The 27,419-nt window shown below is 35.8% G+C and overlaps 3 protein-coding genes across 3 annotated transcripts; 1 reads left to right on the top strand and 2 right to left on the bottom strand.

Annotated features, from left to right (window-relative positions):
- Positions 1-660: 660 nt before the first annotated feature.
- Positions 661-6,007, bottom strand: LOC108983662 (trafficking protein particle complex subunit 3-like). Its single transcript, XM_018955375.2, has 5 exons — positions 5,828-6,007; positions 5,367-5,464; positions 4,450-4,549; positions 1,521-1,703; positions 661-1,067 (listed from the first exon to the last, which is right to left on the bottom strand). The coding sequence occupies exons 1-5, from the start codon at positions 5,882-5,884 to the stop codon at positions 945-947; spliced, it is 561 nt and encodes a 186-aa protein (XP_018810920.1). The 5' UTR covers positions 5,885-6,007; the 3' UTR covers positions 661-944.
- Positions 6,008-7,120: 1,113 nt separating this feature from the next.
- LOC108983635 (polyubiquitin-like) lies at positions 7,121-9,655 on the top strand. Its single transcript, XM_018955341.2, has 2 exons — positions 7,121-7,205; positions 8,042-9,655. The coding sequence occupies exon 2, from the start codon at positions 8,042-8,044 to the stop codon at positions 9,413-9,415; it is 1,374 nt and encodes a 457-aa protein (XP_018810886.1). The 5' UTR covers positions 7,121-7,205; the 3' UTR covers positions 9,416-9,655.
- Positions 9,656-14,486: 4,831 nt separating this feature from the next.
- LOC108983627 (probable RNA-dependent RNA polymerase 1) lies at positions 14,487-26,095 on the bottom strand. Its single transcript, XM_035687755.1, has 7 exons — positions 26,028-26,095; positions 22,954-23,140; positions 18,250-18,309; positions 17,893-18,087; positions 15,914-17,721; positions 15,633-15,783; positions 14,487-15,430 (listed from the first exon to the last, which is right to left on the bottom strand). Exons 1-7 carry the CDS (start codon positions 26,093-26,095, stop codon positions 14,528-14,530), a joined length of 3,372 nt encoding a protein of 1,123 aa, XP_035543648.1. The 3' UTR covers positions 14,487-14,527.
- Positions 26,096-27,419: the final 1,324 nt, after the last annotated feature.

A 27,419-nucleotide genomic window follows, 5' to 3' on the forward strand; every position in this document is an offset into this window, starting at 1 on the left:
TCTTACCAAGAATAGGATCGTCTTGTATTGTATCGCAACTTTGTTTTTGTTTTCACATGGAGCGAGGGGCAGCATTAATGCAGGAGAACCTGGCAGTAAACGGGGCTGGTGAAGACTTTAAAGACTCGATTTCGTGGCCGACCTCAGCACAGCACAGCACAGCACATGAAAGAAGATCGAGTGATCATGTTTGGTAGTAAATTGCATTTGAGAGATTTATGGTAACAATGATTGGTGAGGTCGGCAACCAAGCAGAAACTGCCACGTGGAGAGTTGTGTCTGGAGTTAGCTTCATATCAATGTAGGATATAAATCAGTCAAAATCATTAGACTCGTGGAGATTAGGCCCCTGCGTCCCTCATTGGGTCGTTGGGGATTGATTTGAGTTACTTGCATGGTAAGAACCACAAGAATGAGGGTCTTCAATTTCAATGATAAGTTTCAAATCGGAGAAAGGAAACAAAAGAGAGCTACATGTGATTTTGATTATAAGAATATCAACAAGAAGTCACTAAAGTCTTGACTCTTCACCCAACACTCCAAAACCCAACCAAAATATGACCTTAGCCGACCAAGCGTCTAAAATTTCCAAAGATTCCTTTGTGGACGGCCTATCTTTTGCAGTTAATATGTAAAATGATTAGAAGGATGGGGTACATGTATCAGTCCACCTCTTGGTGTTGTTATTTGAAATCATTTTTAGAAATATCAACTTTGGCGGTGCTTTGTCACACTCAATCATAATCCCCTCTGACAATGGCACATAAATGTCATCAATAAAGAAAATAAAATCAGACATAAAAGTTTCCAAGAAATGTGGATGAGATGAAAGATCGATAAGCTAAGCGACCCCCAACATTCATTATATAATTTGGAAAACAAAGAAGAAACAAGAATCATCTCCTGTATACATATCAAATCCAAAGCTTTGTTGCCCGCCCATCTCATTCGTCGTCTTTGTATGGGTACTCTTCAGGAACTTGCTTCAAAAGTTTCACCTGCAACTCAAACGCATCATCTCCCCGAAGCATGTCACGGACCCATGTGACTTCGGTCTTCATCGATACCTGAACATTGTGGAAAATGTTGCAAGACTATTTTGAGCACCATGTATATCCACAAGCTACATTTATCAAGATGCTACAAAACAGAGCAACAAGCACAGCCTTCTTCCATGGCTACATTTATCAAGATACTATAAAACAGAGCAACAAGCACACCCTTCCTCCCTGACTTGTAAGTTAGAAACTCATGTCTTGAAACATGATGGTGCCATCATCCACCCTCTTCTCATGGAAAGGGGAAACAAGGTGTGTGGCCTTAGCCGCTCCACACAACTAAAAAAACAAAATAGTCAACTAATGATCAAGCTTTTCCAGCCATGCTTGATGGGAAACCCTTTTTTGGAGGAACCGTGTAGATGTCACAATATATCTCATATATTATTATGATTGTGCCAAGGTAAAAGAAACAAATAAAATAAATGATAAAGCTGTGCAGTAGGACGAGGAGGAAATCACCATCTCTAACGCTCCTCTTATGACTCCACTTAGGACGTTGCAATAATATAGACCTTGACACGTATCAGGGAGCTCAACAAAGTCTACCAGAGGATTATCCTCCAAAATGATACTGCAACATGTACCATCAGCATCCCAATTGGATACAGATGCAGTGACCCCCAAGAACATTTTAAAACCAACCTGCAAAAAAGTATCATGAGGACCTGTATGGACCAAAACGTGTTTCACACAAGATAGAAAATAGGAGCGCAATATCTTGCAGTCACACATACACGATGAAGAAAATATTCTCAAATCTAGCAAAACACGAGAAGCATGCTCCCCTATAAAAATGCCAGACAAAACATGTTACAGGGAGCCAGTTAGATACATTATAAAACGAAACTAGAGGAGTGCAACCTACATCCCGTCAAAGCCCACCCCACTGACCTTACATTGATCCATGCAAGCCAGAGATTAGCCTAAAGCTGCAATCCCGTTGGATTGCATAAGGTTGAAGGCCAACCAGAAGTTGAACAGGTCATCAGAAGGCCAAGTCATCCCTATGCAGGGATGGGGTTGCCAATTAAAGTTGGGATGGCAGATATGAAATTGACCTTGCTAAGAAGGGGTGGGTAATAGACTGCCCACTTGCGGAGTGGGTTCCAATGGGCATCGAACCACTTAGTACCCCGTTTTTAAATAGGTAACATGGGTAATAAATGATTTCCCACAATTGCTTTTCGCAACCGAAGGTCTCAAATGGTTCACACAATTGCTCAGTCAGCTTCTCTGCCCTTTCCTCATGTACCAATTATTACAACCCCCCTCTACCAAGTGCCAAAACCCTAAATTTAGTTTTCATTTTTCACTTTTGATGTGCGTGTTGAATTGTAAAATTTTCTTTTATTTCACAGAATAAAAAATCCAATGTAACCTGCGTGTACTCTTATGAATGTCTTGAGATTTTCTAGAAATTGCAGGCTTTTAATTGGAAATTTGTCCCACTGTGCACCTCTTTTTGTGATTTTCAAAGGTACATCAAGTTGGGAGTGTGTACTAAATAGGCGGTAGACTTAGTTCTTGAGCAAATTTGTGTACTGGGTAGATCCTAAATTTGCAATTGCATTATTTGAATTATGTTTGTAGTCAAAGATGTGGTGGTTTGACCTTACATATGATGCTTTTCCTATTCTAATAAGTACTTATTCAGGAAATAATTGCAAAAAATTAAAAGAAATACACACCTAATATGCAAGTTTTACAAGACGTGTATATGTATGATTCCATGTCTCTATATGTGTGTATATATTTACATGTGTGGATGTGTGTAGGCATATTTATTTACATGTGTGGATGTGTGTAGGCATATTTGGGTTCGTGGGTAGGTAAGGCCCTACCCTAAATAAATGAGTTGGGTTGGGTAATTCAAATTGAATAAATGTATCAATGGTTAATTATTTCATACCCAGCCCTTGATCTTAACTAGGTGTCTTTTCTTGTATACGTCTTGTGTACTTGGGATTTGCCCAGATTTCTATTTAATAAGATTCTTACAAAAACAATTTATTTCATACCCAGCCCATTTATGACCTACCCTGAACTGCCTGTTTGGAATCCCTCTCATGAAGTCAGGATGGAGTTAGCTCACATCACCAGAGAGATAAAATTGCTTGCAAAGATAATTATGATCTTTACATTGTTAGTGACATTTTTCTCTGTAAGAATCTTTCTCGGTATTTTACTTCTAGAGACACTTTAGCTCTTCTGATGAAGCAAAGCTTTGTATTTAAATGATCTATGAAATATTTAGCTATAGCTATAAATTGGAAAAGAGAATACTTATCCTTCAGCAAGCTTTTTCCATTCATTAATACCATAATTTTGAATATGGCTAACTTATAAAAAAAAAAAAGTTTTGAATAGGGCTATGCAGAGTGGAAAGAATTATCCCCGAGATAGGAAATGAACACGAATTAGCTTTACATAAGTTTTATTTTTTATGAGGTTTTAAATAAGTGATTGTCATGATCATAATTAACCTCATACTTCTAGTTCTACTAATCTCCATCTATCCTATCTCCTCCAACATCGCAAACCTCAAATGCAAAACATGTCAAGAAGAGAGGCATATTGTATTGCTCTCACAAACCTCAATACCAATGGAAGTTACAGCCAGACTATCCCATGCAATTAACTACAAAATAAGTCATAGCCATACATGATGAGAAATGAGTCTAGAAACAATATTTTTAGACGATCTTCACAGCAACAAAGATCATGCTAAAATCATAGTTCACAATCAAATGTATCATTCCCAACAAAATGCTTTGCATGTCTAATGCCTTTTGATAGACCAACCCTAAAATAGTTCCTCAAATAAAGTGCAAATCCACTGTTTCCATGCTTCCTCGGACTTTAACCACATCACAAGCCACTGGTGAACACACTATCTTCACCATGTCAGTTATTAAATCCATTTTCCACACCACTCCATACAACTTTAACAAGTCTTCATTTCTTAATTAGATATAAAATCTCGCAATCAAAGGGCTGTTCTGAGTTTATGGACAACATGAAGATTCCATCCATTTGAGTGATTATCCTATTTGGAAGTTCCTACTTCAAATGTATGGTTCAAGTCTGATTGTCTTCATCTACCAAGCCACTGACTGCAACGTCTTCCCCCCCACAAAAAAAAAAAAAAAAAAAATCCAGAAAACAGGAATAGGCCAAAAGGGAAAGAGTAAAAATGATAATAATATTCAGTTTAAGAAGCTGTGTAAAGAAAAGAAGCATTTTTTGAGGAATGAATCACGCATTATGACTATAAGTAGTTATAGAGGTCACAATTTAAAGAACATTTGGCAGGTTTCAAACAATTATGAGGATAACTGAAAAAAATAATTAATTCATACATATATCTAAACAAACGGTGATAGCATACCTTAGCAATTACTTCAGCAGTCTCTTTGAAGTCGGTGCATCTAGAGACATTAGATTTTGCTAGAAACTCATCAATTAGTCGAATTCCAATGTTATAACCCCTGCAGGATAATTAAATGCTTCAGTTAACATGCTTCAGGATAATTAAATATTTTTTATAATATTTATAAAAAAAAATTGTAATAAGCTAATCAACAATTTTGGATGAGATGCTCTAATATGGACATTTGCTAGTTGTTGGCAGCTGGAGATTACTGACAGAAACAATGGAAGCATGAGAGTGGTAATCCAGTATTAGAGCATTTAAAAGGGTATAATTCAGTCAAGGCATTTATCAAACAACCCCTCTTCCTCCCACCAAAAATAAAAAATAAAAGGGTGAAAATAGAGGAAGAAAAGGCAAAAAAAAAAAAAAAAAAAAATCCGCCAAAAATTGATTAACTATGGCTGAAAATTTCTCGTAAAAAACACATGACCAGATACATCAATTTTCCAGGCTGCTTTGGCAATTGGCTAAGAGAATACATATTCTGTGCGAGGCAATAAAGTTGAACCGCATCTAATGATATCAAGTCTTATACTTATATCTTTAACATATACCTCAATGAAAACTGGTTCCACTTTGTTCAAATATGCATTCTAATTTAAAATAAATATAGAAATTCAAAAAAATCCTACCGAAGTTATTTGGCCAATGCCCATTACATGCCCCACTTTCAACATCAAAAGGAAGAAGAACTCTTGCCTAGTATGCCTCCATAACAGGAATTTAGTCAAGATGGATTCTTACATAATACAAACAAATCGAATTACCAGCTTGCATGTCGTATTCATCTTTAGACGAAACCATAAATTGAAAAGAGCACATAAAAACTACGGAATATAAATAGAAAATCACTAATGATGAGCTAAGGTTACATTTGCTCAAGCTGTTTGTTCACTTCCTCAACCTCCTCCAGATCGGTAAGCAACTGGCGCACAATCGCTCCGTACGTCAGGGTAAAAAGCTCCGCATTCTACAACATTTCAAATTTCATAGATCAATATCAGAATGAATAAAAAAACAGAGTAAATTTCATCAAGAAATTATGATCAGTTGCTCATAAACCTTACGAGACGAACAATAAATTAAATATCAGAAATCAGAATCAACAACGGAAATCGAAAAGATCAAGAACTTCAACGGATAGTCGCATCCTTAACATTCAGTTTGGTTCCCGATAAAATCGAGACAAAAAATTCCATCCAATAAAAAAACAAACGAAATGATCGCTCTGAGTTCAAATCGAGTGCTACTTGGGCTCGACTTTCCATTTCTTTCTCCAGGGTTTTTGGGTGACAAAACAGAGGGTGAGATGGGAATTAAGGTTTTCGCTTACCACGCGTTCAACGCTGGCGAAGATTGCGTCGCCGGATCGAGGAGCAAGAGGAGCCATTTGGATCTGAATTGAGCTCCAAAGGCTGTTTTGGTTCGTTAAAGAGCGACAGTGACCACGCCCCGAGGTTTCAACTTTCAGGGTAAGACCGCTTGGGCCTTGGGCCAAACTTTATCTCACGATGGAAGTCTGTGGGTCTGGGCCTATAGCCATTACGGTTTTTTTTATAATGGCCCATAGCCATTACGGTTTGATTATTGATTTTCCTTTTCTGCACTCTTCACTTTAAACAATATTAAGTTTATTATAAATTTTCTTATAAAAAAATCTGACATAATCACACCCCCTGAAAAGTGGATTTTACAGCATACTCTTAAAGTATAATATTTTGATTTGTCTTTATATGTTATGCATAATGATTATGGTTAAAAAAACTGTTATTGCCATAAAAAATATATTTATAAATTTGTATGAATAACATAATTTAATTTTAAAGATAAATTTTAAATTTTAAATTTAATAAAATAGATAAATTTAAAAATAAAATAACTCTTTATCTTCGAAATATTTTGAAGGATGCTAATCTGACTCCCAAAGCAACCTAACACCACCGGCACCTATCCATTATTGTCCCTCTCATCACATTATCCATTTTAGGTGGTGTAAATGTAAATGAATTTAATTAAGAGCACTAGTATTAGACTTATCAAATTCAACTTTAAATTTTGATAAAAAAAAAAATATTTTTTATATATCTAAAACTTCTTTATCTATAACTTCACATTGAATTAACTATTGAATTCATCAAAATAATAATATAATATTTTTTTAATAATAATATTTTTTTTCATATTTTATAATTATACTAATCATATGTTAATTAATAATTTAATTTAATTATTACATTATTATTATAAGACAGATTAAATATAAATAAAAAAATTATTAAAGATTAAAAATAAATAAAAAATAAATTTGATAAATAAATAATAATCTTTTAAATTTAAAAAAAATCTATATATTTATTATAACTTAAAATTTCATATTTATCTATTTAGTTAATCCAATATAACACTCTTTGATAAAATTTATCTATTTCACGTTTAGCTAGTTTTTTATTAAACCAATACCAATGCTTTTAAGAGAAATTTGCGTGGAAGAGCCTGGAATATTAGGTAACGAATCCAATCTTGGCGTACTTGGCACGTGGCATTATCCTATTCGCTTCCTCTTCATACGACTCGGTCTTTGAGTAGGTAATCCCACCTATAAATTTAGCCCCTCCGGAACCTTTCCCCTTCACAATTGCAAGGAAAAGAAAATCTTGGAAGTCTCAGGCGTTCGTTCGATTCAAGCTCTCTGTCCAAACTTCTCTCTCAAGGTATTTACCGATTCGCTTTTCTTTATATATTTTTGCTTTGGTTAATTTTGTTTGAAAAAGAAAAGAAATATTGAAAGCTATGCGTTAAAGATTATCTCTTTTAGAATCTTATTCCGGGTCGCTTCGTTAAATTCGATCTTTGCCAGATCTATCAATTTTTTCTTGTTAGATGCGTTTTGTTGATTTGCTATTCCTGATCTGTAATCTAATTATTCATCTCGAAGATTCTATATTATAAATCCAATCCGCGGCTTAGTTTCCGCGGATCTGCTTGTTAGGTTATTAATGAATTTCGTTTGTGTTTATTGAAAATTTTGAGAAAATAAACGTGATATGACCTGTGTCTAAACAAAAGTATGGTTTTTTATTGGCTAGATACCTTTTTCTATATATATTTTTTAATTTAACTCTCCGTCTCAAGGTTAGGATCAGAGTGGCCGCGTTATGGATTCATTGGTTAATTACTTTTGATGATTTGCGTCAAAGATGATGTTTCTTTTCTCGCGGGGATATTTTGTGATTCATTTTGAGAGATTGGGAGATCAATTTTTATTTTAAAAAAAAAAGACAAGATGTCAAATAATTTTCCCGAACTTGTGAATTGAGGTAGGTGGGGGCCATGTTTGATGATGGAAGAGGATTTAATATATTGACTTATTATGCTTGAAAATTCTGTAAAATTCCTCGATCGAGGCCTGCAATATTTGCACAACTTCTTTATTTCTTACATTTCTGAGGTGTGCATGAATTATTGTCTTTTTAGTTTGCAAACTTGTCAGACCCTGTTCTTCAAACATTTATTTTACTTGTAATTTTCTTTATTTGAAATGGAACAGATGCAGATATTTGTTAAGACTCTAACCGGAAAGACAATCACCCTTGAGGTGGAAAGCTCGGACACTATTGACAATGTAAAAGCCAAAATCCAGGACAAGGAGGGCATTCCACCGGACCAGCAGAGGCTCATCTTTGCTGGTAAGCAGCTCGAAGATGGTCGCACTTTGGCTGACTATAACATCCAAAAAGAATCCACCCTTCACTTGGTGCTTCGCCTTCGTGGTGGTATGCAAATCTTTGTTAAAACCTTGACGGGAAAAACCATAACTTTGGAAGTCGAAAGCTCGGACACCATTGATAATGTCAAGGCTAAGATCCAAGACAAGGAGGGTATCCCACCAGACCAACAGAGGTTGATCTTTGCTGGCAAGCAACTTGAAGACGGTCGGACACTTGCCGACTATAATATCCAAAAGGAATCAACCCTCCACTTGGTGCTCCGTCTCCGAGGTGGAATGCAAATTTTTGTGAAGACGCTGACAGGAAAAACTATAACCTTGGAAGTTGAAAGCTCGGATACTATAGACAATGTGAAGGCAAAGATTCAGGACAAGGAGGGAATCCCACCAGACCAGCAGAGGTTGATTTTTGCTGGGAAGCAACTAGAAGATGGAAGGACTCTTGCTGACTATAACATTCAGAAGGAGTCCACCTTGCACTTGGTGCTTCGGCTGCGTGGTGGAATGCAGATTTTCGTTAAGACCTTGACTGGAAAAACCATTACTTTGGAGGTTGAGAGTTCCGATACTATTGATAATGTGAAGGCTAAAATTCAAGACAAAGAAGGTATCCCACCTGACCAGCAGAGGTTGATTTTTGCTGGCAAGCAGTTAGAAGATGGAAGGACCTTAGCAGATTACAATATCCAAAAGGAATCGACACTGCACTTGGTGCTGCGTTTGCGTGGCGGAATGCAGATTTTTGTGAAGACTTTGACTGGTAAAACCATAACTCTCGAGGTTGAAAGTTCGGATACAATCGACAATGTCAAGGCAAAGATACAGGACAAAGAGGGCATCCCTCCAGACCAGCAAAGGCTTATCTTTGCAGGCAAGCAGCTAGAAGATGGGAGGACTCTTGCAGATTACAATATTCAGAAGGAATCTACCCTACATCTGGTGCTGCGCTTGCGTGGTGGGATGCAGATATTTGTGAAGACATTGACTGGGAAGACCATTACCTTGGAGGTAGAGAGTTCTGACACGATTGATAATGTGAAAGCAAAGATTCAGGACAAGGAAGGAATCCCTCCGGATCAGCAGAGGCTTATCTTCGCGGGGAAACAGCTTGAAGATGGGAGGACTCTGGCGGATTACAACATCCAAAAGGAGTCTACTTTGCACCTTGTTCTTCGCCTCCGTGGTGGTTATTGAGCCGGGTGGTGGTTCTATGGTGAAGTCTAGTGTCACGGGCCTTCAATTTGCTGGTGTTCTTTATGGTTTTTGTAGATCTGCCCTTTGTTTCCTTGCCATTTTTTAATGGCTCATAAATATGTTCTGAACTGGTTTTAATGTGCGCTTGTTGCGATTGTTGTTGCAAGACTCTGTTCGATGGTTGGTTTGCTGGTCATGTTAGTCGTTTGAATGAAGTTACTTTTTAGTTTCCTTCAGAAATTCTTGGTTACCTATAGGGAAAAAGAAATTTAGCGTTCTAATGCATTGCTTGCGAACGTGTTGGCAATGACTAGGAGGATTAAATGCGATAAAATATGTAGTTGCTACGACAGTGAGTTTAGCATTACAACTGCTGCTCACACCCCCATTTTTTGAGTGCTAGTAGAGGTTGTGGGGTGGCGGTGACGGGTATTTATAGAAGATTTTAGGCCGCATCCCCCGTGGAAAGGAAGCTGCGGAGTGCTACGTTTCGGCATTTAAGATGGGCTGGGTGACGGGTATTTCTGATCACTGTACTCGTGTTCCGATGCAGTTCATGTTCGTGCAAACGACTAATTTGTTTGACATCTGTTTAATTTATTTTGGAGGCAATGTTTGGTTAAACTATTCTGTTCCACCACTGTCTAGGAAAACGACGGATTTTAATGCTTACCCCTCTATTAAAAACATGAGGAAAAATAGAACAACTCAGGTATATTGGGCACACCCTATACCTGTGGTGGCAAACCGGATTCATTGACAAGTGAGCTGGTTCCCCCATTGGGCACACCCTACGAGAGGGTAATGCTAATGGTGCTGGTGACGGTGACGGCCTCGCACGGCCATGGGCCTTGCGTTGGCGTCGTTGGAGCTCCTTGATGGCTTTGCAGAGGCGGTCTTCGGATGCCTGGAGCCGGCTGTCAGCGTTGGTTGTAGAGACAGCGATGGCGGAGACGCTAATGCCATTTTGGTTCGAGAGAGTAGGAGGGACAGAATCAAAACGCATGTTTTATTAAAAATAAAAAATCAAAAGCCACGTAGGGTGTGCATTGTGTGCACTACTATAGTGGATGCTCTATTTTAAAAAAAAAATAGTTATTTAGACTTTTTCATGGTGAGGTTTATTTTTTTACAAAAGATTTATACGAAATTTGTGCATTAAACTTGTATATATAATTTCTCTTATTATTTTGATGGGGCTACATATACTCGTGGCAATTAGTTGATTGACAGGAATTGCATAGTGAGTTTCTGTAAATCATCACATTTCATTTTTTTTTTAATTTACACAATCAATCGAGTCAGTTGAATTGTAACTCATCATATTTAAGAATGGAGCTTACTTTCTCTTCGTACTTTTCACATAAATGCTCAAAAGAAACCCTTTTATTTTCCCTTTCTCAGGAAAAAAGGAACGCATGCAGAGTGAAATTATGGATTCAAGAGTACAATATATGGATCATAAAGATGAAAGAAATTGATAAAAATATATATATATATATGTGAAAAGTCGCGATCATGCCCCCGGCCATGGCCGCGAAGCGCTATATATGCATGATAGCTAGGAATAATAACAAACAGCAAAACGTCGGGTAAACAAGAAGCTGCGCGCATGCAATTCAAACGTCGGATAAACTGCACATATACTATTAATTTGCTAAAATCTATACTGCACATTATATATTAATTAATCTTATGTGTTCGACTTCGGAAAAGGTAGTTTATTACCATACTTCCCTAGCTAGCTCTTCCTAAGTTTCCTGCTCTTCCTAGTTTTGCAAACCCATCTGCCCCAATTAGCTATATTTTTGTCCGTTGGAAGAAGGAATACTTCTTCCCCGTTCCCTAAACATGCCCCAGACTTATATGAGGCGTCTATATTTTTTATATTTTTTTATACCTAGACGCAATAGGTTTTATTAAACAGAATGACGACGTTTTGTTTATTAAATATACTTCTTGCAACGACTTTTTAAATGCAAAGTTGTTCCATCAAGTACCGTAACGTTCAAACGTTAGTCTATTTATGTTTAAATGTTGAGACCCTAATGGTTCCAATGGATCTCGCGGGAAATTTCTTACCATTTTTTCATTAACGTTCAAACGTTAATTCATACACGTTCGTACGTATCATTTCAACGTTCGAATGTTACCAAAAGTATTCGAATGGTAGTCTATTTGTGTTCGAACGTTGGTGGAATTATGGTTCATAGAAATCTAGCAGAAAATTTCTTACCATTTTTTTATTTACGCTCGAACGTTAATCCATATATTTTTGTCCATATCATTTAAACGTTCGAACATCACAAAAAACATTTGAAATGTAGTCTATTTACGTTCGGACGTTGGTGGAATTATGGTTCCTAGAAATCGAGAGGGAAATTTCTCACCATTTTTTCATTTACGTTCGAACATTACTCCATATACATTCGAACATAGCATTTTATCGTTTGAATGTCAACAATAACATTCGAACGGTTTTGTATTTCCGCACAATTAATTATATAATTATTTTTAAATTAAGAATATTTTTGCAAAATATGGTTATTTTTATAAATTATTTTATAAAAATATTCATCGTTTAAAATATGGTCTATAAAAAGATTATAAAAATGATTGTATGTCTTGCTATACACTAATACTATATATTTATATACTAATTCTATACATTAATACTATATATACATTAATACGTATTAGTATATATTAAATTGTTGTTTTCTTAACTCATTATTAAATTAAATTACTATATTAACATTAGTATTATATACCATATAGTAATATTAATATTAGTATTAAACAGCTAACCGAGAATTAAGATTTGCTAATGGCCAAAACGACATAATTAATAAAAATAACAATAATAATTTTATGAATATAATAATAATATAACATATTTATGCTAAATCACATATATATTATATATATAATACACTATATTCTATATATATAGTATATATTATTATAGTCAGCAACCAACGAGTACATCTGTTGGAGATGCGCAGCCTGCTTGGATTGATACGGTGATCTCACTGCTAACTTCGCATATCAATTGACAGATCATGACTGTAGAGGAGTCTGTCTCCGAGATAGTCCATCGTATATGTATCCTCAACGAGAAGGTTGATACCTTGAATGAGGAAATACAAAGAATGAATTTTGTGAACAAGGCGTTCGTCTGAGTGTTGTTTACGAAATTCTATCATATTTTGTATTTTACTTTTAATATATATAAGGAACAATATTATTTAATATATATATTATTATTTAATTTCAATTCTCAATCTTCTTTAATGTTAGATTTTTCAATTTTAATACTTAATCACTGCACTTCAAATATATATAAATATATAATTATATTTTACAAATTGTGTATATATAAATATATATTACAATTTTTTAGACTTGTTCACAAATTATGCACTATAAAAACCATATAATTTTTAAATTAGAGTCATATTTAATTTAAATTTACAATTAACATTTGAGCGTTAATTATTAATGTTCGAACGTTGGCGCCAAAACATTTCACGTTCGCATGTAAGTAGCCACAATGTTCGAATATATATGTGACGTTTGAACGTAAATTTTCCCTCCGTTTGAATGTCAAAAAAATCACATCTGTCTTTAGTGTAGATTTCCATAAAATGTTTTTTGGTGACGGTTTGGAGACTGTCACAATTTCTCAATCGTCACTAAAAAGTAATTATATTGTAGTGTGTTAAGAGAGCGTTAAGATGAAAATGTATTTTACATGGGTTTAGTTATAATTGAGTACTACTTATGCTAGTCATACACCTTATTTTACTGAAATAATTTAGAGTTTAATAGCTTGAGAATTAAGGGGATATCGATTAATTTGGAAATTGATGATAGTTATAGTTACAAGAATCTTACAATTTTTGGAAAAATAGATTACTTTAATATTTCAGACTTAAAGTAAGTTACGTGTCTATTTTATAGGTGATGATTGATTATCCTTGTGCCATGTTGTGAGAAAATTCAAAGACGTTAAAAAATCCATGTAAGCAGAGTTCCTATACTAAACTTTGCATAAAAAGAAAATGAATTTATAAAAAAAAATGCATGTTATCTTTTGAAAAGAAATACAAAAATAACTTCAATTATGTGTTCTGCATTATTCATAAAATTGGTATAAAAGAGAGTAATTTTGACATGAATTGTGTAGAAAGTATTCAATCTAGGCTGATAGGTTCAGCTAACTGAGGAAATATATACTCGGATGCAATTTGATGCTACAACCAAGAAAGGATCACTGCAATCTATAGTCGTGGTGCTGATGACAGAATTTAAGATCTCTTCTTCCTCTAAATTATTTGTTTTAAGATCTGACTTTGAGTTTCGGGGGCTTCCCCATTGGGACACCCAGTTTTCTTTTGAATACAGGTTTAACCCGATGGCAAGAAATTGGTTGTAGAGGCAAACAGCCTGGAGATTGAGCTAATATATTTTACAGCTAGAAGAGAAGAGGAAAGGAATCTCATCCTGGTAATTTTACTTGAGACATATATGCTTTGAAAATAAAAAAAAGAAAAGAAAAGAAAATAGAATCAATTCTCAAATTAGTCATTAATCATGAAGATCGATTTGCTGTGATCTCTACATTAAGATTTATGATCCCATATATAATCGTTTTGAAATAAATCAAAGCCAACTAGGAGCAAGCAAGTTCAAATAAATAAACACGACAAAATTAATATATTAAAAGAATACAATCATTCCAAACCAATTGTAATATAAAAAGATGCACAACTGGAAATCTATTAATTCAAATACAATATAAACTAATACATATTCTCAAGCTCCAAAAATCTGCCTGGAGCATTAATTACAAGCAAATACCAATAACAGTACACAAAGTTAAAATATATAGTAGCCATGCATATCAAACTGCTATCAAATATACGTAAGTTGCTTAGAGAAATGCAATTAATCATGGACGACGACAGTGCTTGTGAGGAAATTATATGCTTCTTTTTTTTCTTTTTAGGAAGAGCCGGAAGCCACCTATATAGTAGTCCCGTCCCAATTTTATTAATAAACCCTCACTTGTGGTGGAGGAATACCGTGGTTACAACCCCAGACCTGAGGCTACAAATATCGATAAAAAACCAAAATCAGGCCTCCAAAAAAACCAGATAAACTCAACCACAATACAATTGGCACCAAGAAAGCAAAAATTAAGAAAATAACACAAAACCAAAAACCTGATTTGCTCTTTTTATCCTTCTTGATTTGCAGAAGCTTGTCATAGATACACCATGGAAAACTAAGGAAATGAGCCCTATCCATTCCCTGAGTTTCCTCAGCGTAGCGTCGACCCCAGTAAGTATGATGATATGTGACATGATACCAGGCTGATGCTTTTGCTTTTGCATTATCAGTAATATTGTCTGCATCACTCCCCTCGTTGAACCAGTTCCTGGCTTCCATTCTTAGTGACTTTACAGCATATTTAATTGCATCCACATCCCTCTTCCTATCAAAATGTTTTGACATTTTCAAAACATTGCCGCTGAGAATTTCGGCTTCAGTTTGGATTCCATAATACTCCATCATATTCCTCAACTTGTAATCATAGTCACTTTTGTATTTGAAAGCATCACTGAGGTAGTCCTCAAAGCCGTCTACTTCCATTTCAGGGTCATAATGTTGTTTTGCTAAATCCAAAGTGAAGGATTCCGCAGGACTCGTGGGCAATGCAATGTCTTTCACTTCTCGAAAAAGCTTTCCGATAACAGATTTTGATATGTAGCTCTTTTTATTAGGCTTTTCCATAAAGTCTGGATACTCTTTGACGTGTAGATAATCAGGTATTTCGGCTACAATACCAGTTTTTGGGAAGTCAACAGCAATTGAGTGAAGCTTCGCAAGCTCCATACATTTAGGGCTCATTGCTTTCCTGGGCTCGCTATCTGCAAAGACGACGTGGGCATTATCGATGATTCCTAAATTGTCGTTGACCATGTAGTCTGTGAAATACTCTTCTACTTCCTGCAAGACAACAATAACATGCTTTTCAATGTTAGGTGCATATGGATGGAAGTTGCTGTTGCAAAGGACATGCAAATAGGAGATCAGAGGAATGAAATGTTGTGTCACCAACTGTGTTAGATATAGATATCTATATGGAAACATGAACTTCTTAGATCACGAAATACTTTTATATTCTCGTTGGAAATGCAAGCATAAATACCTCTATTGTAACATCATGATCAGCTTGCTTAGTTGGTGCTGCAATATATTCCATTGGTTCAATTTGACGAGGAGGAATAAGATCAAGATCCCAAGAGACGAAGTACGTATCTCCATCCAAATCACTTCCCGAACATTCGTTTGGATGTGGTCTAAATTAAGTACAAATAGGCAGTCATTATTAATATTACATTCACATGTATGTCTGCATGTATGTGATGACTGATCTTATGTTTCTATAGATTAAAGTCTCATATAAATGGGATATTAAACTGATCTTACCTCTTTCCCTTTTGTGGAAAAACAACACAATCCACCATATGATGTAGAACTGGCACGTTCACAGCTTCGAGGACTCTCACATCTCCTGGGTGTAGACAAGGGTTTTTAGCAACCACCACCTTACCTTCACAGATGAAGTTACTGAGCTCCCTACTAAAGCGAGAAACTTGCAGAAATACTTGACCATATTCCAATGTCCTGGTTTCGTCAAGGCATCCCATCAAAGCTCTTCCATTTGGAACAAAAATCCTTGTTCTCAACCGCATGTCCATCAACTTAGATGCACGGAATGTTTGAAGCATCATTGAAAGAAATGGTTCTGCATCTGGCTTGTAACCACATATAAGCATTTCCTTTAGAACTTTTGAGATCTCCCCTGCGAACATCATTTCCAGTGCCTCCTGTGCTCCCAAAGGATCTATTAATATGGCATTCAGTTGATCTATAGCCTCCCTTTGCCTTTTTAGAAAAGCTCGATCCTTAACCCCGAGGTTAGACAAAAGAATTATTATCTGACGATTGAGAAAACATGGCTGAAACTTACTCCATGCCAAAACATCGAGTTTTGTGTTATCCGATTTGTATTTACACATGCTCTTTCTCAATGACAACTTCACCGATGATGTCGGATCTAAAGCCACAACACCTTTGTACCCTCCATGTCGAATCTGAAATGCTGATGGAACAGAGCTGCAGGGTAACTTTGTTGCCACTTTGCGAGCCAATTCTTCAGATATCTTCCCTATGCCATCTGAGAAACAATATGTGACTTGTCCCTTCTTAATTTCTACATCGGGAATAACTTTAATTTCATCTATGCCAACGCTGACAGTTTCTCTAGAAGAGCCAAAAGACTGACCCAGTCTGGCACCATATTTTGCCACATTCCTTATATCTCGAAAATCACCCATCCATTCTCTAATATCTGCTGCAGTCAAGCCAGGTCTTGAAGCAAACATCCAAACAGAATTTTCTCGTACTTGACTGGATGAAAAGGCAAGAAACTCAAACTTCTTGTCCCCAATAACTATTCCATTTCTGAGAGTGGATAGTATCCTATCATAAACTCTAGTTCGCTTGTCCTCGTTTGCAGATGATGAACGTGGAGCTAAAGTTATTGAGTGGATTTTATCTAAGTCCTCATCGACAAAAGAAACACGCAGAAAATTATCAATATCTTCAGGGTAACGGCGCAAGACTCTGTTGGAGAGACTCACCTCCGGACCACCGAAGTATACTTTAGATGGAGTAATTTGAACCCTGTGTATATATACCAGCCCATCATCTAAAGAAATAGCAGGAGTTTTTTGAAATCGAGTAGATGCTGCGTATCTTTTGTACTCCTCCATGAGCCACTTCACAGGTTCATAGCAGCAGTCCTTCAAATGAAAAAGCTTGTCCAGGGCACTTTCTATCATGTTCTCGAATTTGATTTTCTTTGGATCGACCAACCTATAAAAATCGTCAACAATTGCTGGCCCAGGAACACATCCATGCTGAATCAAAGAGTTGATCTTAAACAAGATTTTATATGGTAGGTCAAAGCCTGTGGGTGGATTCACAATGGGCACAAGAACTGAACTGAATGAGTAAGGAGAACCTTCTATCAATCTAAATTGGTTTTTATTTTCTTGATAATGGAAAAAATCAAGATGTAATTTCTGAAGCCGCCTCTTTTTTGGAAGCTCCAAACATAGAGCATAAGATTGGCCAATGCATCTGGATGGAGTGAAATCAACTTCTCTGACCCACTCATAACGACCAACATCAGATACATCTTTCACATATATCCTTGGAGCACCTAGTAACTAGCAAAATAAAGAAGATAGAACTCATTATGTTAGAAGAAAAAGGGTAGCAATTTCGAAACAAAAACCATTAATATCAGTAACTGTAATATTATAAAAAAATGCTTGTAAGAAAGATTATAGCAACCTATGCATATTGAGAGATATTGATGAAATCTTTCTCCAGCTAACCTGAATGAGAAGAAAGTTTGTTGCTTGACCACGTGGAAGATATAGCTCAATCTTCCAAATGTTCTCAAAAGAGATCTCAAACTTGTACTTTACGGAAAGATGGGAAAAAATGAAGCACAAGTTTTTGTTTTCAAAATCAAATTTCCCAGAGACATCTTCCAGTTTCCAAAGCACAGAAAAACTGTCCCCCGAAACCTGATTTCCAAAGTGCAGCGGTATTTTATTCATGATATATAGAAAGATCTTTGGCTCTGGTACAATTTCAAAATTAAGTCGCAAGCTTCAACTGCAGTTTCAGTATACAAACACTATATCAGTAGGTTACACGCAGAGCAAACAGAGTCAACCGACAATTACCAAGAAAACTGTAACACATGCATTACACAATTCAATGCATATTACTGCATTTGAAAGAAACTACAATTCAAAAACAAAGTAACCCACAAGCAAAAGCAAAAGCACAATTCAAGCCAATCTGAAACGACCCAGCATTCTGATTTCAAAGCAATATATATACTCAAAACCACCAGGTTGACAAAGGCTTCAATGGGAAGGGAATGAGAACTAGAGAGAGCGAGAGAGAGCCTGACCTGAAAGGAAAGCACTGAGTGTAGAATTGCTGGTGTGGGAAAAAACAAGGCTCATGATCAACTATATATAGACGAGGGTAAAGAGAGAGCAGTCTCTACTCTCCGGCGCCAAAAGATGAGTACTGTTAACAAACTACTTCTAGCCGAAGTATACTCAAGCTAACGTAGGCATGGGCTGAGGAGCCCACCTCACTCTAAGGCCTCGTTTGTTTTCGATGAGATAAGTGACAAGAGGCAGCATCTAATTGCTCTCTAAGGAAGCAACATTGACGAACCTAATAGCTTTATAACACTTGTTTACTAAGTTCACAAATAACAAACGTTTCCATAATCCATACCCTTTAATATATTCTTGTTTGGGTTCCAAGTCTGGGAAAACGATTGGGAACTCGGACTTTCTAAGCCTTCTGTGGCAGTGTTACTTTTGTTTTCCATTATGGGAAGAATAACGATGGAACTGAGAGGAACTCAAAAAGTGCAAACTTGGGCAACGAGAAGAGCTAGCCGGGGGAGGGGAGATTCCTTCTTGCTGCGTACGTAAGAGTTGGCTGTATATATATATATATATATATCTGAGTACACGTCGCCATGCATGGATTTCTGGAAATTATGACTATTTTTCAAAAATATTCTTAAAGTATTCTTGGGTATGATCGATCTTGACCATTTCGTGTGAACTGTTTTCCCTCTTTCTACGAAACTGATGAAAAATTGATTGATCTCATGGCTAAATTTTCTTCGTAGATAAAGTTGCCTCTCTTCCTCTATTATTTTTTATTCTTTTCGGGCTCCCATCTAAAGTGATCGAACAAGATTAATGCTATGATCCGTTTAGACTTTAGAGCCTCTTACTTTAAAGAGTTTATAAAAACTGCAAACTCAAAATATTAAAAAAAAAAAAAAAAAAGGATCGAAAAACAACAAATATAAATTGTAATTGTAAAAATAAAAAAATAAAAATAAAAATAAAAAACTAATTAAAACGATGGGAAAAGGGTCATTTTCCAGTTGGTCATGTAATCTGATTCCTAAATATTTTTATAAGTTTTGGGCATTTTAAGAACTTTTAAATTTTGAAAAACGTTTTACATATTTGTTTATTATTTTTGTAAACTTTTTTATTTTTATAAAAAAAAAAAAAAGGTAATTTCTTGAGTTATTTTAAAAAGAAGAAAAACTTTCAGTTATTTTGGGGCACAAAGTTACTAAATCTGATTTTTATTTATTTTTATTTGTTTATGAAGATTCAGCATTTTCATTATTCAGAATTTATTAGCTTATAAGGAAATTATCATTGAAATGAAGTAGTTAATTCTATACATGCATGGTAGCACATGCTTTAGCACTGCTTAGTAAATATTTTTACTGAAAAAGTTTTGAGATCCTATATAAAGCATAGAGACGTTGATCTCTAGCAATAACCAGCTTGGCATGTGGCACAGACTTGGTTTACGTACTAATTAATTATAGAGAAATGATAATTGTAATCGTGAGTGTGCAAGTGTACGTGCACGTGCTGTGTAATCACTTTAAAAAAAATGAATAAATATGTGACATACATGAAAAAAAATTAATTTTTTAATAATAGACCTCATTATTTTTCAAAACGACTACACGACGTTTGTGCATTTCACGACTGTGCGTAGAATTACTCTTAATTATAACCTTGCCAGAGCCATATATGACCAATCACAATGTCTACATTTGGAGAAATATTCAAACACTACGTACGAGAATGAAACTTGCCATCTGATCATATCAAAATTAAGAGAGCATTCGTTATTTGTTACTAAAAACAAAAACATAAATAGAAATGGAATGGATTCAATTCTTGATACCATGCATGACATGATCAGTTGATAGATCTGTACGTTGTGAAAAAGAATTACATGGTGGGAGTTGATGAAGAATTGAAGTTTATTTTTTAATTTAAACACTTAAATAAGAAAATTTATGAATAAAATGTGCTGATGTGGCGCTAGGCAAATCCCAACACTTGCTTATCTAAAAGGGGAATGTCCCCTGGCCACCTCGTACTCTTGGAACTTCCACAGGGTCCCAATTAAAGACATATAAAACCTCTTATCTCATAGCAACAAGATTCTAACTCCATATTCACATATGTCACTCTTAAGACTTTGATAATGATCTGTGTGTTAGAAGCTCACGCGTCAGGATGCATGCCACCTGGGCGACACCCCTTACGTTCTATGGAGCATTGTATGTATGTATGTCCGGCATATGTATACAAAATAATCGTAACTGAAAAGTTAGAATGCAAGTTCATGCTAATGATAACATGCATCAATATGAGAGAAACATACTTAATCCATCCAAAATAATATCCATAAGTCATACCATTACCGCTACTATAATAATATTACAGACCATATGTGTTAATCACCCAACATAAAATAACCATCAATTACTTCAAAACAATATATAGTAACTTAAATCGAGACAAACCCCCATACTAGTGCTTAGGCTACACTGGATCCTCTTCTTTGTAAACCACCTCAATGCCTACATCTGCATCAAAACCTACAGTTTCGAGGAATAAAACCGTAGTAGGACTTCCACAGTAAGATTTTAAAGAAATCTCAATAAGTTATAATTCATGACAACAACTAATAATGCAAGTAATGACGATGAATATAAAAAAAATTGATTTTCAAAGTAAATAGAATTAAGATCATACATACTGAGACGCTAGGCTCCAAACAAATAAAGTATTAATAAACTACAAAACGTTACTGGGCATCCAATACCCAAAACATCACATAATATATTTATCCAAGATGTCAAGCCTATTCAACAACATGAAAACCATCATACCGACCATTTCGGTTGATTAAAGTGTGCACCACGTTCTCCCCCTAGAATGGTCATGTGCACACCCTTGTTCCCTTAGCAGCACCATGGATAATGACCATGCTTACTATTTCGTAACGAGCGATGTTTGGCTTTATGCCCCATTCTTGACCACGCATCCTCTAGCCTTCGGTAGCTGAGAGGTGACGACTTCGATTTGAGAGCATTACCATCTCGCCTAATGACAACCCAATGGACGCTACCCAATTCTTAGACGCTCCTGAGTAACCAGAGAAGCTCTACCAATATAATACCCCACCTCGGCTTAGGGTCGTGATCCACTTACACACCCATATACTCCTATTTAAAACTAGAAAGTAGGTACTTTATATAGAGTTGTGATACCTTCTATGATAATAATAAGGTTAGGTAGTGTATAAGATCTCACATTACTTAGGAATGAGAAGTTCTTACTCCTTATAAAGTTCCAATGGGGCTCCAATTATATCATTAACTAGTCCTTTTGGAATATAGGTCATGTTGTTTGGATCTTCTATTGAGACGTTAGAGTTGGTATCAAAGCCAGGTTTGAAATTCTGCAGGTTATAATAATGAGTTTGATAAAATTTAAGGTTTTAGATTTTGCGTACTTTATAAATTGAGTTTTTAGAAATTTGAAGTTTAGGGATTTTGCATACTTTAAGAATGATTTTGGTGAGATTTAAGGTTCTAAAGTTTCGCAGACTCCAAGATATGATTTAGATGATATTTAAGGTTTTACATTTGCAGACCTATGAAATGTGTCCTACAAAATCTGAGATTTTAGATCTTGCATATTTTAAAAAATGATTTTTATGATTTGAGGGTTTAGATCCAGTTAGTTTATTCTGTAGATTTTAGCAAATATTTTTTATAAGATTCAAGGTTTAGATTTTGGAGGTGTATATAAACTTGATTGAGTGCTAGGTTTTAAATTCTGTAGACTTTAACATATGAGCTCGTCAAGTATGAAGTTATGAACTTTTGAGGATTTTATGAAATCTTTTTTTTTTAATATATTCTGAAGATGCATGTAGGTCAAATCAAATCCCAAGTTTGAAATTTTGCAGACTGTATGAATTAATGTCAAAATGAGTTGAGGTTTGGATTCTGAAGACGTACGCAAGTTTAAAATGATGCTAGATTTACAATTATAGATTGTAAGAAGGATTTGGACAAGATTGGTGGCCTTGGATTCTATAAATCTCAGTATATAGACTTTGATCAATAATTTAATATATGGGTAAGAATAGGTAAAACAAGGAATTCTGATTTGTTATATTTATATTGTTATAACTACTTTTACATCTAAATTTTTCTGAGCACTCCCCTTGAAACGTTTAACCAGGTATAAGTTTTTCAGGATGGCATCTCGTCACCAGATTTAAAACATTTCGAACTTGAATGCAACCAATGATGAGGGCGGTTGCACCATGGATCAATTTAATTGGATGCACCCTCCCACTTTTGATGGGTGTGGCCACCCGTACCCTAGCAGAAGATTGGATCCAAGACATTGAAGAAATGCTCCGCATCCTGAATTGAACTGATTAGCAAAAATATTGTACTCTGCTTTCAAGCTAACAAAAGAAGCTAAGAGATGGTGGATTTCAAATAGAACCATCAGGAAAGCTGATGGGAGGGGAGTTACTAGCTGGCCCCACTTCAAGCAACTTTTCTTTGATCGCTTATTTCCCAGATCAATCAGAGACACTAGGGCCAGGGAGTTTTCCAACTCAGTGCAGGAGACCATGACAGTGCACCAATACGCGGCCAGATTTGTTGAACTGTCGCTCTTTGCCTCATATCTGATCCCCGATAAGGAGAAGAAGATCCAAAAGTTTGAAGAGAGACTAAATAACAAGATATATGAGTGAGTGGTGACCCTTCAGATCTAGAATTTCGTAGAGTTAATGGATAAGGCCATAATACTCGAGCAATGCCTCTAGAGAAGCGTTGAACTTCAAGAGCAGAGGAAGAGGTCGATGCCATTGGGGTTCCCCTCTAGCAAGAATTGTGGACCATGGAAGAGAAGGAATGAAGTGAACAACTCGGGCCAAAGATCGGTATAGGACAATAAATGAAATAACCCATACAAGTCATGCAAGGTCATACACTATATGGAATGCAGAAAGGAAATTGGACAGTGTTTTCGTTATGGTAAATATGGTAATTTCATCAAAGATTATCTAGGGCAATCAGGTAGCAATAAGAAATCCAGCGCGCTCCAAAGGATTGGACTAGCGACATGAGCCATTACCCAGCACAATGCAGTGCCTCCCGAGTTTATGCACTAACCCCTAGAGAGGCCAAGGACAACAACGACATGGAAATAGGTACATTTCCTCTTCCCTCCAAGAAAGGACATTGTTACTTAACTTTAAGACTACTCATTCCTTTTATTTCAACGGATTACTTTAAAATTTGGTGTTATAGGAGATGAAAGGTTGCTATAGGAGATGAAAGGTTGGGTTGATGAGAATGTATATTGATTATGACTAAGGATGAAAGAGATCATCATCTAGAATTATATATGAGTATGTTATACTTATTTTGATAAAGCTTGGTAAGAGTTGTCATGGTAGATGTGGAAGTCGATTATTTACAACAATGATTTAATTATGAGATTTTGACCTTAAGCATTTAGGTGGAATTATTAGAGGTTGCAACGGGAGATGGCATGATGGGTTGAGAGTGAACTTTGTGAAGGTTTGGAAATTAGTTGCCTTGAGATCACCCACGACTTAAATCTCAACTATGGATTTTCACACTTTTGAGGATTATTAGGAACAATAGATTCTTAGGGCCCATGAATCAGATACCTTCATAAATCAAGTGTGAGATTTACTCGTTTGGATAATGAAAATGTCTCATTTTATCTCATCTCATTATTACAATTTTTTCAAATTTTTACACAAAATATAATAAATCATTCAAAATTTTCAATTCTCAAAATAATAATAATAATAATAATAATCATAAATAATATTCTAATAATATTTTATTCAACTTTCAATTTTCATTTTAACTCATCTCATCTCAACTTACTGTCCAAACGACACTTGAGACTTTGGAGAATTGTATTTTTTTTCTTTGGGTATGAGGTTGTCATATTATGTGGAGAGTTTATTTTGCTATTTTATATATATGAAGACCAAAAATTTGGGTGAAATGATTATTGGGATTGTAAATTTATATTTGAGGTTTACATTTTGACATGAACTGGACCTTAAAAAGTATGATAATTGATACAATGTGCACGAACGTGCATACCTAAAAGGTGGTACGTGAGGCACCAGGCTAAAATCTTGGAACATTCGAATTTTGGAATGGTATGTTGGACAAATTATTGGATTAATGCTTTATATATTCTGCTTCTCTCACAAATACATGTATTTTTCCTTGTTCTGAAGGTAATGGCTCGCACGCGGGCAAAGTTTCTTGACATCATGAAGTGATCCAGTCATATGGTTAGCAACGAAAATATGAAACCAAAGAAAGCCGCAATTTGTTAGATAATTTGGAGTCAATAATTAGCTGCTAGGCCAAGAAATTAAGAGGCGTTTGATTTAAAAGGTTCTTATTTTATTCAAGGGAGATCACAATATAATTACCCAAAACTACTTATACTAGGGTACTATAGTACACACGATGATGTGCTTATTAGAACCAGTCACACCAGTTATTCCTGGGGCCAGAAAACACTAGAGCTAACTGATCATGTGACGACTGGCCCCGCGCATCTCATAGCGGTTGGGTCTGATGCCGTATTCATTTAGTAAGTTCCTAGCACACAGCATCATCTCCTGCATTTCCTGAGTCCGGAGCTGACCTCGATGCTGCCTCACCACTTGCCCCAAACCCTCACATTGGCACTGCTCGTCCATATGCCTCAGCTGCTGGCAGCACCACTGGAAATGCTGGTGGTGGTTGTCTTCATCGTAACTCCTGGACATATTTTACTGCCTTATGTACTGCTCGCAGTGGTTAAGGAATTGTTGGCGTCGCATCTGCTTGCGGTAGCTCCTTCCTTGTCATCTCGGGTTCTGACCAATGTCCTCATCGATGTCCACCGTTGTTATGGTGGTGCGGGAGGTAGTGGTGTGGGCAAAGAACAAAAGGGCAGCAAAGAAAGCAGCTAGGGTTAATGTGAGCCTGGCCATTGTTATATTCTGCTGTGAAATAGTGCTACCACTTGGTGATTCTGAATGTTTCGATGAAAATCTAAGTCGGGGTGATGGTTTTATTTATAGTGGATTTTAGGGTTTGCATGTAAAGTACGTGTAAGGATTGATGGTCAGGTTGGATTGGCATATTTCGTGTGTGGTCGAATGGGTGATTTCAAGCTTCCACATACTTATCTATTGCAAATGCTTCCATAATATGCATGCATCGGTTTGTTTGGTTGCCAAATACTATGCTTTAGATCAAGAACTAACATATTTTGTTTGATTTTGATTGAAAGTAGGTTTTTAATACAAATCAAATCTTATATTTTAGGTGATGTGAATGATGTGTTTTATTGATGACGTGTTTCGCACACTACTCATCAGGCTTGATCTCCTACAACACAAGGAAAGTGAGGGCTCGAAGTTGGTAAAACACCTTCAATGCCTAATTTTTATCCATATAGAGAATTTTTTGTATATGAAAGAACATAAGAAAGCATTCTAACTTGGCATTTGGTTTTTATACCTCCTACCAATTAAGGTGGTTTCCCGTATCCTGTATCGGAGGCGCTCATCCTCCATATTGGGTACCATGTCGTCGCCTTTAATGCTGCATGACTCCTTGGGCCGTGTCCTATGTGGCAGGTTGATGAGTATAACCAATTTCAAGCATTTTGTCAGGGACAAGGGTCCTCGCTGGGATCTCTACCCATGTTTTGTATATGACCCTTTAATGCGGCATGACTTTGCTACAATGTGCGTGTGTAGGGTCATGTCAGAGAGGATGTCATACCATCGTTCTACATCGACCCTCTTCCCGTGTTGGCCTTGGGCTTCCTCTTATTCTGTCTTGTGGGCTAATTATGTATTGGTTGTTGGCCTCCCAGGAATGAGTCAGGCCCAACCCGGTGGGGGGTGAGAACATCTTGTCCACATTCTATAAATATATATTATATATATATGAAAAATTATATACATCATATTATCATCTCACTTGCATCTCACTATATAAGATGTGGCACGTTTATCACTATTAAATGATTTTTTATCATCCAATGATGATAAGCGTGCCACATCTTACATAGTAGGATAAAAGTGAGATGAAAATACGGTGTATAGCATTACTCTTAAATATATATATATCAGCTTAAAAATAAAATAATTCTCCATATTAATACGTTCAAACAAATAACAACAATAACTAGCTAGCTAAAATATAACGGATATGACAATTACATATATAATTTATCGAATCCAAATCGAAATTATAGGGTCCAAGATTGACCATCATGATGTCTAGCAAGATTTTATATAATTCTATACACCACATTATCATCTCACTTTCATCTCACTATATAAGATGTGGCACGTTTATCACTATTGGATGATCCTTTATTAGATGATTTTTTATCATCCAATGATGATAAGCTTGCCACATCTTACATAGTAGGATGAAAGTGAGATGAGAATGTAGTGTATAGCATTACTCTTAAATATATATCAGCTTAAAAATAAAATAATTCTCCATATTAATATTGTTCAAACAAATAACAACAATAACTAGCTAGCTAAAATATAGCGGATATGGCAATTACATATATAATTTATCGAATCCAAATCGAAATTATAGGGTCCAAGATTGACCATCATGATGTCTAGCAAGATTTTTTGTTTCTAAGATAGTTTCAACAAGACATAATCACTTGGGTGTGTGTGTGAGTAAATTAAGAGAAGTGCCTACATATACAAAGAGAGTATACACAAATAAACTCATAAACTTATGTGATTTTATGTGATTCGTTAGATCTACTTTACAATAAAAATAAACTCACAAACTGACGTGACTTGATGCAATACGTCAGATTGCAAAGTTTGTGAGTTTACAATACGTCAGATTGTGAGTTTGTGAGTTTACAAT

Source organism: Juglans regia, chromosome 2 (genome assembly GCF_001411555.2).
Source record: "Juglans regia cultivar Chandler chromosome 2, Walnut 2.0, whole genome shotgun sequence".
NCBI lineage: Eukaryota > Viridiplantae > Streptophyta > Magnoliopsida > Fagales > Juglandaceae > Juglans > Juglans regia.